At 39.9% G+C, this 17,417-nt stretch overlaps 1 protein-coding gene across 4 annotated transcripts in view; it reads left to right on the top strand.

The window, feature by feature from the left end:
* LOC114695021 (activating transcription factor 7 interacting protein) overlaps positions 1-17,417 on the top strand; it is an 88,829-nt gene that overhangs the window by 63,638 nt on the left and 7,774 nt on the right. For all 4 annotated transcript variants that reach the window (XM_028872163.2, XM_028872161.2, XM_037204049.1 and 1 more), the window contains exons 10-14: positions 3,468-3,532; positions 8,351-8,429; positions 10,909-11,061; positions 14,282-14,464; positions 16,993-17,105. In XM_028872163.2, coding sequence (XP_028727996.1) covers positions 3,468-3,532; positions 8,351-8,429; positions 10,909-11,061; positions 14,282-14,464; positions 16,993-17,105 — 593 coding nt within the window. The remainder of the gene's footprint in view (positions 1-3,467; positions 3,533-8,350; positions 8,430-10,908; positions 11,062-14,281; positions 14,465-16,992; positions 17,106-17,417) is intronic.

The following is a 17,417-nucleotide window of genomic DNA, read 5'->3' as shown; positions in this document are numbered from 1 at the left end:
AGAGCACTTGCTGCTCTTGCAGAGGACCTGGGTTCAGTTTCCAGCATCCACATTACAAAATTAACAGCTGCCTGTAATTCCAGCTCCAGAAGATTGACACCCTCTTACAGCCTTCAGAGGCACCTGCTTACTTGTGGTAAACATACTGGCATTCAAGACAGACAGACATACAGACACACACACACACACACACACACACACACACACACACACACACACACACGTAGAAATAGAAAGGTTTGTTAAAAATGACCAGCTGGTATTAGATAACATAATCCATCAAGCAGGTAACAAAATAAATGTGTATCCTACATGATAGAAAGATTTTAAGCGATATTTTGATTTCACATCTTGGTTAATTTTGTTGATTGATGGATAGTTTCTAACTTCCTATTTTGAGAAGTAGCTCAGGTAGGTAGTAGAATGGGGAATATGGACTGAGACTGAAAAATGCTGCATTAAAAATGCTGCATAAAACAGTGGTGTCGCATACTTTTAATCCCAGCACTCGGGAGGCAGAGGCAGACAGATCTCTGTAAGTTCGAGGCCAGCCTGGTCTACAGAGTGAGTTCCAGAACAGGGCAGCCAGGGCTGTTACACGGAGAAAACCTGACTTGAGAAAACAAAACAAAAAACAAACAAAAATTTGAAGGAATTTTTAGCCTGTAAAAATGAAAAGGACAGGGCATATTGAAAATCTAGATTGTTACAGTTTTGTGAATAATTACCTTACCCTGAGACAATTATGCTAAGAATAGAATCATTCTGGATAACAAAACAGCATATACAAACATACAAACACATACACATATATATGCACATATATAAATACACATAAGTACATACTATAGACATGAAGTATCATTGAATATACCCTGAAAAAAAGATATAGATAAAAAAAATAAAAAAAGATAAAAGGGTAGATTAGTGAATCTACTCTAAAAAGAAAAAAGATATAGAAATGGTAAGATAAAAGGTAGATTTTTAAATCTACTCAGAAAAGAAAAAAGAATATGGATACAATAAAAAGGTAGATCATTGAATCTACTTTTAAAAAGGAATTACTTGTTTTAAATATTTTATATTGGATTAGATTTTTACAGGATAAATAATGAAATTTTTTGTCTGAATTTGTTAAATGTTAATGGACTGGACATTGTTAATTTATATAATGGTGTTTTTTGCCTGAATCTGTCAAATGTTAATGGACTAGACATTGTTAATGTAATTCTTGACTATATATTGTATATATCTTATATTAGTTATAAGCTTCTTTTATTATTTAGACAAAAAAGGGAAATGTGGTGATATTGTGTCCCCCAATATATTGTGTACCCTAGTAAACTTATCTGGGTCAGAGAATAGAACAGCCACTAGATAGACATAGAGGCCAGAAAATGGTGGCGCACATGCCTTTAATCCTAGCATTCTGGAGGCGGAGATCCATCCAGAGTTCAAAGCCGCACTGGAAACAGCCAGGCATGGTGACTCATGCCAGGAAGTGATGGCAGGAAGCAGAAAGGTATAAAAGGCAGAGGACCAGGAACTAAAGTCTTTAAGTTTTTAGGCTTTTAGCAGCAGTTCAGCTGATATCCATTCGGATGAGGACTCAGAGGCTTCCAGTTTGAGGAAACAAGATCAGCTAAGAAGTAGGCAAGGTTAGGTTGGATGTGGCTTGTTCTGTTTCTCTGATCTTACAGTGTTTACCCCAATACCTGGCTCTGGCTCTGTTTTTATTTAATAAGACCTTTTAAGATTCATGCTACAACATACATTTAGTGTGTAATTAAAAAAACAAAGTGATGTTTTGGTAATAGTGCTTGTGTATATTAATTCTTTAGCATTTAAGACAAGTAACCTAGAACTAATTTTATGGTAAAAGTCTTTCAGGAAATGTGTGTGTGTGTGTGTGTGTGTGTGTGTGTGTGTAGGTATATTTAGTATTTATATATTTTTATTGTTTTTAAGAGAGGGTCTTATGTAGTTCTGTCAGGCCTAGAACTTGCTATGTAGAGTCTGAAGGCCTAGAACTTCCTCTGTCTCACAGAGCTCTGCCTGCTTCTGCTTCCCAAGTGCTAGAATTAAAGGCATGCACCACTACATCCTGCCAATTTAAAAATATTTTTTAAAGTAAGTTTATATTAATATGTTACTTTTCCAGAAATAAAATTGAAGCAAGGTTGGAAAAAAAAATCATGAAGGCTTGCTTTTTAGTTTCCTGCCCTTGGATTTTAATATGTGGGTGTTTATCTTTTTTTTTGTTTGTTTGTTTTTTTGTTTTTGTTTTGTTTTGTTTTGTTTTTTTGAGATAGGGTTTCTCTGTGTAGCTTTGTGCCTTTCCTGGAACTCACTTGGTAGCCCAGGCTGGCCTCGAACTCACAGAGATCCGCCTGCCTCTGCCTCCCGAGTGCTGGGATTAAAGGCGTGCGCCACCACCGCTCGGCTGGGTGTTTATCTTAATTGATTCTTTAAATGTAGAATTCTATATGTAGGGTATAGTTTTATCAGTTTTTAAGTATAAATGGCCTTCTCTGTGTATGAGGTTTTGAAAAGAACAAGAATACCATATTTTGACCAAGAAGTTACCTCTAGAAAGAGGATGGGATGTTTTGACATAAGAACACTATTGATAATGCAACTAATTATAATCAAAGAATGAAAGTGAATCACTTCAATGGTTGTAAAAGATATTTTATAAAATCTTATAATTTATCTTCTGTCTATTAGAAAATGGGCAGGAACACTTGCTTTTCTGTTTTCATGTATATAACAATTTTCCCACGGAAACTTTCCCATGATACAGGAAAGTCATCTGGGTGGGTACATGACTCATTGAACTGCCTACTGCTCAAGTGTGAGAACCCCAGTTCAGGGCCTGGCCTGGTTGCAGAATCTAAGCCCAGCATAGGAGGACAGATGAAGGCAGATTCCTGGAGCTCCTTGTCCAACCAGCCTGACAATCCATGAACTAACTCCAGGTTCACTGAAAGGCTAAGGTGGTAGGAGATGAGGGAGACAGCTGATGTGACCCTCTGGCCTCCAGACTTAGCCATGAATGAGCATGCACACCTGCACAAAGCACACAAAAGAAAAGTAGTCTGTACTTGAACCGATATGTTTCTCATGGTTATCGTAACCTTCTGTAATGAATTTATTATGAACATTTTTGATCTAAAATTTTCCCCCAAAGATTTCCACATCTTGTTAAAGAAGGGTGTTTCACTTAACTATTCTCATCTTGGAACATTCATGTTGTACAAATGTTAAATTACATTTCTCAGGTATTCTTCAGGATAGTTTAAGTTGCTGGGTAATGAGTATATAAAGCTTTAAAATTTATAATGTGAAGTTGCCTTCTGATCTGTGAGAGAAACCATCTGTAACATGCTGACAGAAAAATAGTTGCAGTCTGACTTTTTACATATTATACATGTGTTAAATTTCCTTTTTTTTTTTTTAATTTTCAGAAAACCAGACAAACAAAACAGTAGATTCTTCTGTTAATAAGAAAGTGGCAGATAGCACATCACAGGTAAGGTTGTTCCCCTTCCCCTCAGAGTCATGTTATGATCAACAGAAATTATGGTTTTCCTTACATCAGTAATTGTAGGGGTTTTTGTTGTTGTTATTTTATTTTACTTTTTGAGACAGGATCTTACATAGCCCAGGCTAGTCTCAAACTCACTGAATATAAGTTTTCTGTTTCTCTTTCTTTTTTCAGGGAGAGTTTTGTTGTAGCTAAAAGTTTCAGTTTGGGGGATTTTAATGAAATCCTCAGCATTTGGATGTACTGTGCAGTGCAGCAATGACTTGCTGCTCCTCTTCATGCGTGTTTCCTGTTTGTAGTCAGTCTTTTCTGTCCATTGCTGGTTTTCGGTAGTGTCATTGTGATTCACAGAGGAGTCATTCTCCCCGTGTTCTGCTGGACGGTCACTGAAACTTGGGAATTTGTAAATGGTTTTCCTCAGATTTTTTGGAGGAGGAGTCATTATTTCTTCACACACTCAACTTTGTTCCCCTTTATTTAAAAGACTCACTACATTTATCTGTTTGCGGTGTAACAGTGTACGTATGGAGATTAGATGACCACTAATAGGGTCAGTTCTCTGACATCTGGTCTAGCTAGGTCCTGGGGTTGAACTCATGTCCCCAGGCCTGGCAGGCGGCAAGAGCCTTTCCCTGCTGAGCCATTGCACCGGCCCTCAGGCAGAGTTCTGTCAGGCAGCATTGCGAAGTCTTTGTCTCTTATTCTCTAGTCCGTGGGCAGGAAAAACTCTACTGATGGACCATCAATTTCACTGAGTTCTTCCATATCTTAGAAACCGCCTTGGAGCCCAGCCAGAGGATTTTTAACGTAATATTTGGTATTTATTCTTTGAGAATTTTAGAATGTATACAATGTATTTTGATCACATTCACACCCAGTGCCCCCTCAGCCCCCCTTGAACACATCTCTTCCCAAGTTCATGTCCTTCCCAAATACTCCAAAGTCCAGTTAGTGCCGTGCATATGTGCATGGAGGTGGGGGTAACCTACCAGTGGCCACACCTTCCAGTAGTCATCAGCTGCTACTAATGCCTTAGCTAGGGTGGGGCCTCAGGAACCCCTTCTTTAGCCATGCTTGAATTTGACTGGCTTGATCTTAGGGGTTCTGGTGTAGGTCGTCACAGCTACCGGGAAGGTCATTACTGCAGTTACCTACTGCAGTTACCGTGTCCCGTCCAGAGACAGCATTTCACTGCACTCCCACATCCTTCAGCTCTTACATTGCTCCCAGTTACTCTTCCCCCCTGTACTCAGCCCTGCGTGGTGGGAGGGTGGCTTGTTTTTGTGGATTGTCCCATTTATGGCTGGGCACACACAGTCAATCTTTAACCAGCTTTGTATTAACAGCCGCACACTGCAAAGAGAAGTCTCCCTGACCAAGGTCAAGAGCTGTAAAAAATCCATGGCTGTAAATGTAAATATTTAGAAGACAGTTTGACAGTTTAGCAAACAGCAATAATAATACCCCACCATAATTTGACCAGGTTTATAATACCAGTCACATATGGCCTTCTGTGGAACAGGCTTCAAATCTGGAAAGTAGATGATTGCATCCATAGCATTAACGTTACTATTTGGCTACCCCATAACATTACTACTGTTGTCCCAGTGGGAATGTCACATGTCTTGCCTGGAAGATCAGTATTGTGCTATGCAGGGACCAGTACTGGGTAAGACCATTGATATCTTTCCTCTCCCAGTAGTCTGCATAATGCCTGCCAGCACTGTGAAAGATAACACAAAGTGAGGAAGTTTTCTAGTCAGTTCCAGATTGATTTCTTTTTTATTTTCTTTTTTCTTTTTTTTTTTTTTTCCATCATAGGCAATTTATTTTGTTCTATTCATTCACAGTTAATACAGAAAATACTTGGAAACATTTCCATATAATGTTTGACACAGAAATCATCAAATAGAAGTATACAATGTTGACAGGAGGTAGTACATTTATAATTTATAACCCCAAATGTATTTATAAATTAGAAATGGAAAGATCTACAAATGAAATTATGAAGGTTCACCAAAGTCATTTAATCTGTCAGTTTCTCATTCATTTTTATGTCTTAATAATATTCTATTGTATGAATAAGCCACATTTTATTTCTCTCGAGTATTTGATAGCTATTTGAGTTGTTTTAACTTTTTTACTATTAGCAACACACTGCTGTAAACCTTCATGTACATGTTTCATAGTTGCACATTTTCAGTAGTTTGAGGATATATTCCTAAGGGTAGAATTGTTGAGTAACAGAGTAACAATGTTTTGCATTTTGACCAACCACCAAACTGTTTTGCCAAAGTGGCCCACCATTTTACAATCTCACCAAATCCTTGTTTTTAAGGCTCTGATTTTTGTACAAAAGCATTCAATCATTCTGTCAGACCAAACCAGGAAAAGTAAGCTATAGTTCAGAGCTGTTCTATTCCATTTACTATGCAAAGCCATTCTTGGCGTTTGCAACTCTCCAGATTGATTTCTTCATGTCCTGCAACCAAAGTGGGTGGTGTCTCCAGCATGTGTTCTTGCCATGTAGTTATGGTGGACAAAGGAGAGCAGTGGTGTAATGAGGGTCTGTGTGGTTCTGGGGGCCTCCATGACCAGTCACCATGCATGACCCAAACCCATGTCTTCTGGAAGTGCCATTGTCCACCCATGCAGCAGACATCCATTGAAATTCCCTTGGCTTTATAGTTTTAAATTATCTTCAAAGTAGTGATTTGCCGTAAGGCTTTTCATGTATCCTTAGTTTTGTTGAACCTGCTCTCTACTCTTCCCTGATCTCCCCAACCCCATCCTTGCTTCAGCTAATTTTTTTTAAAAAAATAGATTTAAGCTATTTTTATTTATTTTATCGGGGAGGGTTGGTTTTGAGACAGGTCTCACTGTGTAGCTCAGGCTGGCTTCAAACTCACAGAGATCTGCCTGCCTTGGCCTCCTGAGTACTGGTAGTGTGTGCCACTACACCAGGCACTCCAGCTAATTAAAAATATTTTTTTTTAAATTTAGTTTTGCGAGAAAGTGTATATTATATCTGTGTATGAGGTACTTAGAAGGTGTCGGATCCCCTGGAGGTGGAGTTTTAGGCAGTTGTGAGCAGCCTGGTGTGCTGGTAATCACACTCAAGTCTTTTGCAAGAATAATCTTCTCTTAACCACTCAGCCATCGTCTCTCTAGCACGTCCAGCTACTTACTGATAATCATTTTCAGTCCTATTCTTTCCTTTTTTTCCTTTCTTTCAAGTTCTTATTTATTCGATCATTAGTATCATATTGTCACAGTTGCTTGCATTCATAATCTCTACAATGCAATATCTGGCTGGAGTCTGCTTTTGTTGATTTGTTTTTTTATCTACTTTATTGTCTATATTTCCTTTTTCCCTCTCCATGTTTTGTATTATCTGTGGTTCATAGTTTCAAAATTTGGTAGATTTTGAAAACTGGACCTTGTAAATAATGTGTGATAGTAATAAATGACTCTAAATTGTTTGAAGACTAAAAACTTAATTTTGAGTTAAGCCAATTTGTAGTGTTCGTAAATATATAAATGCCTATGAAATTATTATAGAAAGAGTTTTACAAGATTTAAAATAATTATCTTGGGATTGGGACTGGATTTTCTAAAGTCAGGGAATTCCTTCCTTTCTTAGCTTTTTTTTTTAATCACATTTATTGTGTGTATGTGCCACAGTGCTCTCATGGGCAGAGGGTAGCTGTGGATGTCAGTTCTCTTCTCCATCCCATAGGTCCTGAAGATCTGATGCTTTTAGTCAGGCTCTGTAGCAAGGACTCTACCTGGAGAGCCGAATCTGTAGCCCAGTTACTGTCTTTAGTTCCCACTTGAGTTTTACAGATGAGCATCCAATGTCAATACACATTATGATTATCATTTGTTAAGCATCACCACATTTCATGTGTGATGTTAAGCGTTTTGTGCATCCATTTGGATTAATCTTTCTAATTACTTACATGTCTGCCCTTCGAGATTCATTCACAGAGCTCACGAGTTGGAATGTAAGCTGCAGCTCCTCCGTCTGACCCTGGCTCTGCAGCCAGCGCTCTTCTGCCTCCTTCTGTTACTGCTGGCTTTATTTTGTTTGTAATCCTAAGTGTCTCATAATGATTGTGGACACTAAGCTGAGTTTGGTCAAATTGAACATTCCCTAATGACATAGCCATGTGTGGTTTTTTTTGCTTTTTGTTTTTTTAGGATAAAAAAACAGATTTCAATTCTCTTTGCAGCCTCACTATAAAGGTAGTCTGGTAGTCCTTAGTGTTTTGGTATATCCATAACTGATCACTTAGGGAAGGATTGGTGGTGTTTTCATTGTCAGAAAAAAAAAATGGATATTGTTTGTATTTAATCGTGTAGCAGTTATAACAGACAGCTTTATTTTTAAAACTATTAGGATTTTGTTAGAAAGTACTTGAAAATTGTTGTGTTGCACTAATTAGTGTTTCTATGTTTTACTTATTTATATGTGTTGGTAGTTGGATGTGTATGAGTGCTCATGCAAGGAGGTCAGAGGACAACCTGTGGGAGGGAGTCAGTTCCTTCCTACCACCATATGCATCCTGGAGCTCACATTGGCTCAGGCTTGGCAGCAAGTGCCTTTACCCACCGAGACATCTGCCAGCCCCGTGAGTTGTACCTCACAGGTGTGCTTTGCCGTTTACCTGTCAAACTGTTGAGGTAAAGGCATTTAGGGGCCTAGCTTGAACTAGACCATTCACCCTTTTCCCCCGTTTCCACACAATTACTTTGTATTTGCCAGTTCCATTACAGAATCAACCAAGTTTTGTTTTTCAGAGTGGGAAAGCTTCTGGCAATGATTCAAGTGGTGTCATTGACCTCACAATGGATGATGAAGAGAGTGGAACTACACAAGGTACTTAAATAGTAATTCTTTGAAGAAATGCTTTAGTGACATTTCCCCTCTTAATATTTGGTGATATTTTGTGAAGGTAGCATTGATATGTCTATCTATATCACTTTTAGAATGGGAGTCTTTAAAGGTAGCATTAAAAAGTAGCAATCAGTTCCTGGATGAAAATGAGCTGCTGTACAGGAAAGCAGCAGTAGATGCTTTGCCTATGGAGCGCCTCTGTTAGCCCCATTGCCCTTTCTAATGAAACCTCATCCTCAATCTAGAGGTGAAGGAATCAGCAAGAGACCCAGGAATCATGTCTAGTTCTTTGCTTCCTTGCTCTCTTGACTTCTCTCCCTCTCCCCCTTACCTCTTCATTCCCTTATCCCCTTACCCCCTCCCACCCTCTCACCCTCTCCCTGTAATCAGAAGTTTTCCTGGTCCCACCCGGCTCGCAGTTGCTCAGATCCAAGTAAACACACAGACACTTATATTAATTAAAACTGTTTGGCCTAATGGCTCAGGCTTTTTGCTAGCCAGATCTTACACTTAAATTAACCCATAATTCTTATTTATATTTAGCCACATGGCTTGGTACCTTTCCCCAATTCTGCCTTCACATCTTGCTTCTCAGGGCAGTGGCGGCTGGCAGGGTCTCTTGACTCAGCCTTCCACTTCCCAGAATTCTCCTCTCTGCTTATCCCCACTATATACTTCCTGCCTGGCTACTGGTCAGTGTTTTGTTTATTAATCAATCAGAGCAACACATTTTATAGCATACAGAAAGATATCCCCAGCATTTCCCTTTCACTCCTTCTAGTGTAGATATTTTTAAGTATATGTCCATTTAATTATGAATAAAAATCAAAATTTAATAATCATTCTCATCAATCATCCCTAATATTTTTCTTAGTTTCAGCATTCAGAAACTAAATTGGATAGATACTAAATCATATTCTGCAGTTTCATGAATTAATGTTCCTTGGTTGATTCTAATTGGAAAAGTCCTGAGTTAAAATTCAGCTTTTATTATTATTATAATATAGTAATCTAGCCTTTACTGTGGTGATTTATAATGTAAATCTCTAGTCATGATTCAGAGTATAGTGTTTCTCAGAATTCTTTGGCTATCAAAGTGTGTTTGTTCACAGACATATGTAAATCCATGATAGTGTGTGCATTTGGAAAGATCAAATGGTAATTGTTTTTATCTTGAAGTCAGTAAACTTAAAAACAAAGGTTTAACAAAGTCATATTTTAGGGTATAAGACAGTTGATTAGAGAGAAATAAAATTAAAGAAATGTAGTTAACTTGAATCACTATAGAACTGTGTAAAGCTGAGGTACAGTTGAGACATTTATCCTGTTCTTCATCAAGGCTGACCTTCTGCTGGTGTCAGGATGCTCTTGGGACGATGATTTTTAAGACTTTCAAATTGTCAGTTGACTTTTAGGCTTGTTTATTTTGCTTTGATAGTTGATGTGACTCAGGAATTCTTAGAGAACAGAAACAAGTACTGAAGCAGGATGCTAGGAGGGCAGAGCTGACCTTGAGCTCCAGGCACCCCACCCACTGGCCCACTGGCCTCTCAGGCCAGTTTTATTGCCTCACCTGTGGGGCATCTTAATTCTCCCATCCAGAAGTGCATTGTTTTGTGGGGACAGCTGAGTGAACCCCAACTGTCGATTATAGTTCAGTGAGAAAAATTTCATAGGTTGGAAATGGAGGAGGGTCAGCTTCTGTAGAAAATAGTTTCCCATCTAAGTGGTTTTCTAATGTTAGATTTTGCCAAGATACAAACATTTATTTTGTAGGCCATCAGAGACCCTTTTTGATACTTTAATAAGCCTTTGTACTTTAAGAAACAAATAGTGATGGTGAGCGACCATTACATATAAATCTAAACAATTCTGAGTAATTGAAATGAAAAGTCAGGGAAAACTATCAGTTCACAGTATTTGTCTAGAAGGATGTCTTTTTTTTTTTTTTTTTTTTTTTTTTGGTTTTTCGAGACAGGGTTTCCCTGTGTAGCTTTGCGCCTTTCCTGGAACTCACTTGGTAGCCCAGGCTGGCCTCGAACTCACAGAGATCCACCTGGCTCTGCCTCCCGAGTGCTGGGATTAAAGGCGTGCGCCACCACCGCCCGGCGAAGGATGTCTTTAATACAGGTGTATAAATACATATACATGCATTTTTTGCAAAGGAAGTTATTCTTGTCAGTATTGAATCCAGAAGATCCTTGCCTTGAGGAAAAAAAAAATGTATTCCTCTAAAAGTATGAACTGAATCTGCTAAGAAGCACTGGTGAATTATTGAAATAGCTTCTGGCTAGGTTTTCAGATCAGCAGAAAATCTACATAATGAGAACAGAAAGAAGTTGTTTCTCAAGAGAGGAATTGGTGTGCCGGTGGAAAGCAGAGAAGCTTCCCAGTAAATGTCAGGCCTGGGTTGGCTTGTGTTGCCTGTCATCAGCCATGTGTCCTACATTTTCATTAACAGATCCCAAAAGACTAAATCATCCTGCGCCAACTCTGAGCACTTCGCAGCCCATGTCTCGACCGTTGCAGCCCATTCAGCCAGCACCACCTGCTCAGCCATCTGGGGTGCCGACAAGTGGGCCATCTCAGACAACTATCCACTTACTGCCTACAGGTAAAGTGGCTGAGTCACCCAGTGGGAACTATGGTTCGTGTGTCGAACACTGTGGTTATGGAATCATGGGAAGAACCAGGAAAATCTTAAAAATGATTCTTACTACTTTCAAGAGAATGTTTGTGATTTTGAAGGTGTAATGTGACTTGGCTTTGCTCACTGCCCTAAGGAACAACACAGGTAGAGAGTAATTACGATACTTTATGTATGTCATTGTCATAGCTGCTCAGAAGAGCAGAAACTATGTGTCACCTAGGGCCTCAAGCTTGCTAGATAAGCAGTCCACCACGGAGGCAGGGTCTGAGGCTCCAGCTAGTTTTAACCAACTACCACACTATCAAGAAGTCCATGATAGTATTTACCTGCTACATTTCAAGAGTACGTAGCCTCTATCACCTAAGCTGTTCAGAAGTCAACCGAGGTAGTGTGGCTTCTGCACGTTAGGTTAGTGCCCAGAGATCGGTCTGCAGAGTACTTCCATCAGCGCTCTTCCGTAGGAAGACCCGGGCTAAGTGGGCTTCCAGCTGGGGGCGAGCGTGCCAGAATCACCGTGGGGAGAAGGGGTATTTTCTAGGGGTTCAGCAAGTCACTTGTTAGCCTTCGAAATCAGTCTTGGTGTGGTAAGTAAATGCTGGTTAGTGTGGTGACTGCGCATTTGCCTCGCAGAATCTTGATGTGATCTCATGTCCTGTCACTTAGCTACTGTCGATCCTGCTGGCATTTCTAGCCAAAAATATGTGACTATTTTGGGTGTAGATGTTGTATGTTGGTCTTTATATTGAAACCCCATTTTTCTGTATAAATAGAACTACTATTGCATTCAACCCTTAACAGTTCTGTGTCTCCTTTCCTTGATGCAAAGTTACAGTGACAGTTACCTAATTTATAGTTTAGAAGGAAGTGTCCTTATGCAAACAGATACATTGGCATTTGTCACCAGGTGCTGAAGAGTTTTCATATACTTCTTGTTCAGAAGGCTGTCACGGAGAGTCAAGGCATAGAAAGCCTGAGGGTCTTTAGGAGCTCTGTGTGTGTGTGGGGGGGGGTGCGTGCGCACGCACTCTCACCTAGAGACCATACCCAGGCCCCACATTCTCTGCAAGGCAAGTGCCACCACTTATATGGGAAGACTTTAGTGAGGAAGCCTTTTTGTCATTGTTAAATCTGCTTTCCTTCATATTAATTTTATTATAGAACCCATTGTCTCCACATGAAAGTAGTTATTGTTTTCAATTATGCTTGAGTTCTAATTCAAAGCCATATTAACAAGAAAATATTAAGTCTTAAAAAAATCACCATTATCGTGGCCTAGGGATTTGTCTCTAATAGAACATTTGTCAAGCATACCTGAGTCCTAGACTTATCCCCAGCACCACAAAAAATAAATAGGTAAACATTTAAATAAGCAAATAGAACAGAGGAATTGAGTAGACATAGAGTACAGAGTTCAAAGTAATTATTTAAAAATAGAATTCCCATTGTTGACATACATGGTGGCATAGTTTCAGCTGTTTGGGGAGACAGGAGGTCACCTGCACCTAGAGTATACCTGGGAAACATAGTGAAGCCTCATCTCTTAAAATGAATGAAAATTAGGTTTGCAGAGATGATTCAGAGGTAAAGAACATTGGCTGCTCTTTCAGAGGATCCTGCATCGGGGATCACAACTGTCTATTACTCTAGTTCCAGGGGATCAGATGCCCTCTTCTGGCTTCTTTCATCGTTGAGCACAGAGGTGGTGCACAGGCAAAACATCATGTATAGAAATGAAAATGACCATATCGTTGCAGCTTTTATTTTACGTTTTTTTTTTTTGATAGCGTCTGCTAACATTGTGTAAAGAAATGCTTTTAGCACATAGATTAAAGGAGAGGAGTGCTGTGGGTAACCCTGCTGCCCATTCTGTGAATCTGTGTCACTGTGATTGCTTTAATAAACAAGCTGAACAAGATAAAGTTAGGCAGGAAACCCGGAAGAGGAGAACTCCACCTGCAAAGGAGGGACAAAATGCCAATCATAGTGGCCAGCCAAAGACATGGGTTGGTTTGTTTTTTTTTTTTTAAACAGTAAATTGCAATACCCAGGCAGTTTTGTGAAGTGTAGAGACGCAGGATTGACCATCAGGAAAGCCACTTCCTGCCAAGTACAACAACTTGTTCAGTCTTTAACTTCCACACAGTGGAGGGAGAGAGCCAACCCCCAGAATTGTCATCTGATCGCCACACATGCATACAAAAAATAAGATGTAGAAAGAAATCTAACTTTTTTAGGTTAGGATTATAAAATGTCATGTCCAAGAAGGCTTGGATTTGGACACTGGCATCCTCAGAATAGAATTCATGTGGAAAGGGAAAGAGAGTAATTTCATATCCTGCTCCCCCACCATCTACCGCCCTCCACCACCAAAAACAAACCAAAACCATCTTTTCCCAGTTTCATCACACACAACTTAAACAGTTGCAAGGACACTGTATACAGTGCTTGTGTACTGGAGCAGGAACAGATCTAAGTAAAGTTGAATGTTTAATAAACACTGGGTTCAAGATTTGCACAAAAAGCTGCCTACTTCTAAGTTTCTAAAATATTACACACTTACCTACAGCCACCCAGCACGTTTTCAGAAACGTGTGACTCAGTTCCTGGTGCATTGAGTTCAGTGAAAAAAGACCAAACCACCAGAAATGTTAGTTGGCTCTGTGGGATGAAAGCAGGCTTGGTGCAGGAGGCAGGAAGATGACCTCATCAGCCAGCATCTGTACAATGCAGGCCATGGATGTGCCTGCACAAACCAAACTAGGCCCTGGGGCACAAGTCCCTCCTACGATCTCACACCCTCCGCTCCCCCGGTCCGGGGCCATATGTAGTATTGGATAAGGCCTATTTTTTGAGCTATGTCTGCTTGTTTTCCTTCAGTCTACTGAGTTGATGAGTCTGGCTGGGGGCTGGGTGATAGGCTTCAACTGAACTTGTTCCTTATTGGTAGGCAATGGCCTGTTCTGCCTCTGCCCATTGCCATAGTTAACTCAGCTAGACTGAGACACCTGAAAAGGGGAAAATGCATGGGACCCAAGGGACTGGAGGACGGTTGGGAGGTATGTAATCTACACGTTCTGACAGCCAATCCTCCCATGGATAGGTTTTGTGTAATGGTAAATATTATTTTATGTTGTCTTAACATAGAATTGACTACATTCTTGATATCTTTTGTTGGCTTCCGTAGCTCCAACCACCGTGAATGTAACACATCGTCCAGTAACTCAGGTGACCACAAGACTCCCTGTACCAAGAGCTCCTGCAAATCACCAGGTGGTTTATACAACTGTCCAAGCACCACCCGCTCAGACTCCCCTACGAGGAACTGTTATGCAAGCTCCTGCTGTCCGCCAGGTCAACCCTCAAAATAGTAAGAGACTCTTTTCTTGTATATGGCTTTGAAGTGTGTGCACTGCTCTATGCTGACATTAGATTATCAAGTTAAGGGACGTGTCACTTTCTTGGTACAGTTAGTAATGATGTAGTGCATTGGAAATGGCTGATACTGGAGATTTTAGGTGATTTCATTAAAAAAAAGATTATAAGGATGTGAGGTAGTTAGTTCAACTTAGCCATTCCACAATGTGTACATTTCTCAGAGCACCAAAAACATAATTTTATCCATTAAGATGGATTTTGAAAAAAATTATTTTTTCTTCCCTACTTATTTATTCATTTAGAGACAGGGTCTCAGTATGTATCCCTGGCTGGCCTGGAACTCACAAATATCCACCTACCTCTGCCTCCCAGGTGTGCACCACTATATCTAGCCCTTCTTATGATTAAGAGAAATTGGCCATATATACCATAGGATTATAGTCTTTATATTGTCTTCAATTTAACTTTGTTAATGGTCTGTATTATAGCACCCCATTTGATATTTATTAATGGTTTGAGACAGGGTCTCACTATATATTCCTGGCTGGGTAGAAGCTTGCTATGCTGATGACCTCAAACTCTCAGGCCTGCCCACCCCTACCCCTGCATGCTGAGGTATAGAGGTGTGTATGTTATGCTCTGCTCTTAATAATTGCCATCATGGGATGGTAAGTTGTGGCTCAACCCAGAAGAGGGAAGTCATGGTAACAGTAGTCTCTGTAGTCACTCTTAAAGGCATGAAAACAGCTGAAGAAATTAAAGGAAGGAAAATATTAAAGGAAATTTAGAGTTTATTAAACTCTTATTAATGGCTCTAATTAAGAGCCATTCATTCTGTATTAAATGAAGATACCGGTATGTCTACTAGTAGCATAGAATGTGTCTTCATAGTAGAATTTAGTCAATGAAATCAAGGTTTATAGTTAAAGCTTAGAAGCTGGCCATGAGGTGCACACACCTGGAAAGCGGAGGCAGGAGGATCAGGAGCTCAAGGTCATTTTTGGCTACATAGTGATTTCAAGGCCAGCCTGGGCTACATGAGAACCTATCTCAAAAAGCCCAAATAAATAGACAAAAATACATAAAGTTTAAAGGAAAATAATAAAAGTGAACCACAAGTGACCTTGACCACATTAGGAAGCAGGACTTTATCACTCTTCTCTTTCCCTGTTACCTCTCTGTCTTCCTGTCCACCATCCTCACTTTTCTGTATTTATTGCCATCAATGTAGTTGTCCCTTAAATGTTGTGTATGTTTATCTTACATACAGATATACATATAATAGAAAATTTCAAAGCTGATATATATATATATATATTTGTGTATATATACTTATATTTATAAAAGAAGCACACACTAGCTGTTTTAAAAAACTGTAATAATTCCATTATTAAGTGTTAGCTTCTAGGAAAAATTAAACTAAATGGAGTCTTGGGATTGTAGTCTGGCTTTAACTTTCTCAAGTTTGTAAGGATTTTCTCTAGTCATTTGTTTGACTGGGACATGAATAAGTTCTGGAACAGCCAGGGCACCTGGCAAGACTAGTTTGGATCAAGTACTGCATGTCTGGTAGAAAGATGATTGGGAGAGTACATAGCTCTGAATTCTCTTCTTGGGTAACGTCACAATAGTTTTTCTTGGGGTGAAGTATGTCCTCAGCCGATTATCAGTACAGAGAAAGTGGAGAACGCCACTAACATAGGAATGGTAACTTTTTAAAACAAGATATTATTCAGTGTGTGTGTGTGTGTGTGTGTGTGTGTGTGTGTGTGTGTGTGTGTGTGTCTGTGTCTGTGTCTGTGTCTGTGTCTGTGTCTGTCTGTCTGTCTGTCTGTCTGCCTGCCTGCCTGCATAGGACAGAAAAGGTCATCAGATCACCTGGAGTTACAGGAGGTTGAGAACTACCTGATGTGGGTTCAGGGAACCAAACTCAGGTCTTTTGCAAGAGCAGTTTGTGCTCCTAATTGCTGATCCTTGTGTCTAGCTTCTGTCTCCCCATCTTTTGAATCGTTGACTATTGCCCACACATGGGGTGCACAGCCAGTGTTGTAGGGTTTATTTCTAGCCCTCCTCTTAAGGGTTCGTGTGTTTGTGCTGTTCTCGTAGGTCCTGTTGCTGCATGCAGCCTGCAGTGCCCCTCAGGAAGCATTTGTGAAAATGCTAGAATTTATGACTTCTTTATTTATCCTCATGGTTAAGTCACAGTTTAGCTGACTGGAGACTTTTCAGTTGGAAAGATTTTTCCTCTTGAATTTTTTTTCCCCTTCCCTGAGACAGGGTTTCTTTGTGAAACAGTTCTGGCTGTCCTGAAACTCACTCTGTAGACCAGACTGGCCTCGAACTCACATAGATCTACTGCCTCTGCCTCCCAAGTGCTGGGATTAAAGGTGTGCACCACCACCCTCCAGCTCCTCTTGAATTTTTTCAAAAACGTTTTACTAGCAATGTTTACAATGCCCCAGCAAATTTACAGTAGCGTTTTGATACTTCCTTTATATTCTGCTTAATTTTCTTTTGCAGGTGTTACAGTTCGAGTGCCTCAGACAACCACGTATGTTGTAAACAACGGCCTGACCCTGGGATCAGCAGGGCCTCAGCTCACGGTGCATCATCGGCCACCACAAGTGCATACTGTAAATGTCAATGCTTGCCTTTCAAACATCCTCAGCTATTAAGCTGTCCTGTCATTCCAGGAAACATTTCCTGTTTCGTTGTTGTTTGTTGGTTGGTTTTTGTTTGATTATTTGAGATAAGGTTTCTCTGTATAGCCCTGGCTATCCTAGAACTCGTCCTGTAGACCAGGCTGGCCTTGAACTCCTATCTGCCTGCCTCTGCCTCCCACATCTGAGATTAAAGTCAGGTGCTACCACCAACTGGCTACTATTTCCTTTTTTTAAGTTATATTAAAGTAATATTATCAAAGGAAGGAGCTAGTTCTGTCTCCC

Source organism: Peromyscus leucopus, chromosome 3 (assembly GCF_004664715.2).
Source record: "Peromyscus leucopus breed LL Stock chromosome 3, UCI_PerLeu_2.1, whole genome shotgun sequence".
NCBI classification, from domain to species: domain Eukaryota; kingdom Metazoa; phylum Chordata; class Mammalia; order Rodentia; family Cricetidae; genus Peromyscus; species Peromyscus leucopus.
Note: the sequence above shows the minus strand (reverse complement) of the source record. Positions and strands in the feature narration are given on the sequence as shown.